Source organism: Octopus bimaculoides, chromosome 9 (assembly GCF_001194135.2).
Source record: "Octopus bimaculoides isolate UCB-OBI-ISO-001 chromosome 9, ASM119413v2, whole genome shotgun sequence".
Taxonomy (NCBI): domain Eukaryota; kingdom Metazoa; phylum Mollusca; class Cephalopoda; order Octopoda; family Octopodidae; genus Octopus; species Octopus bimaculoides.
The window spans coordinates 86,160,880-86,161,605 of record NC_068989.1 but is presented as its reverse complement, the minus strand read 5'-3'; the positions used below and the strand labels follow the sequence as shown (position 1 = coordinate 86,161,605).

The following is a 726-nucleotide window of genomic DNA, read 5'->3' as shown; positions in this document are numbered from 1 at the left end:
CCATGCAAGTGGCTGAGCACTCCACAGATGCACATTCTCACTGAGATTTAGCATCACATAGAATGTGACAAGGCTGGCCCCTTTGAATTACAGGTACAACTCAGTTTTGCCGGCTGAGTGAACTGGAGCAACGTGGAATAAAGAGGCTTGCGCAAGGACACAACACACCACCAGATATTGAAAACATAACCTTACAATCATGAATCAAATACCTCAACCACCCGACCACTCAACAACAGCAATGAGAAAACCAAAGACAGTACCAGTAATACATGATTTAAAATTTATTCCTTAAAATATAAACAAACATTCGCCTCAGTCTTTCGGCAATAGTCGGCCTTGTAACAGTTTCCATGCTTTCTCAACCTGTTGTAAAGAGAGAATAGAAAAGAGGTTATTATTTTGTTACACTTGAGAGATCATGAAAGTGTAGCATTGTGTTGTGTGCTGTGGGTGTGGTGTTTAGTGGGTGTCTGACGCACTAAGGGTACTTAGGGCGTGTGTGCATATGTATTTATATACGCCAGCATAGAAGACAGAAGTATGATGATGATATATGTGTGTGATACATGCATGTGTATATACATACATACATACATACATATGCATATATATATGTATATACATACATATATATGCACATATATATATATATATATATATATATATAAGTGAAAGGGGTACAGGGAACTTGCCATGAGAATTAGATTAGATCAAACATTTTGG

General features: G+C 37.6%; 1 protein-coding gene across 4 annotated transcripts in view; it reads right to left on the bottom strand.

The window, feature by feature from the left end:
* Positions 1-263: 263 nt before the first annotated feature.
* The window catches only part of LOC106882755 (bifunctional coenzyme A synthase), a 72,533-nt gene continuing 72,070 nt past the window's right edge, over positions 264-726 (bottom strand). For all 4 annotated transcript variants that reach the window (XM_052970839.1, XM_014933533.2, XM_014933531.2 and 1 more), the window contains exon 10: positions 264-366. In XM_052970839.1, coding sequence (XP_052826799.1) covers positions 316-366 — 51 coding nt within the window. In that variant the 3' untranslated portion in view covers positions 264-315. The remainder of the gene's footprint in view (positions 367-726) is intronic.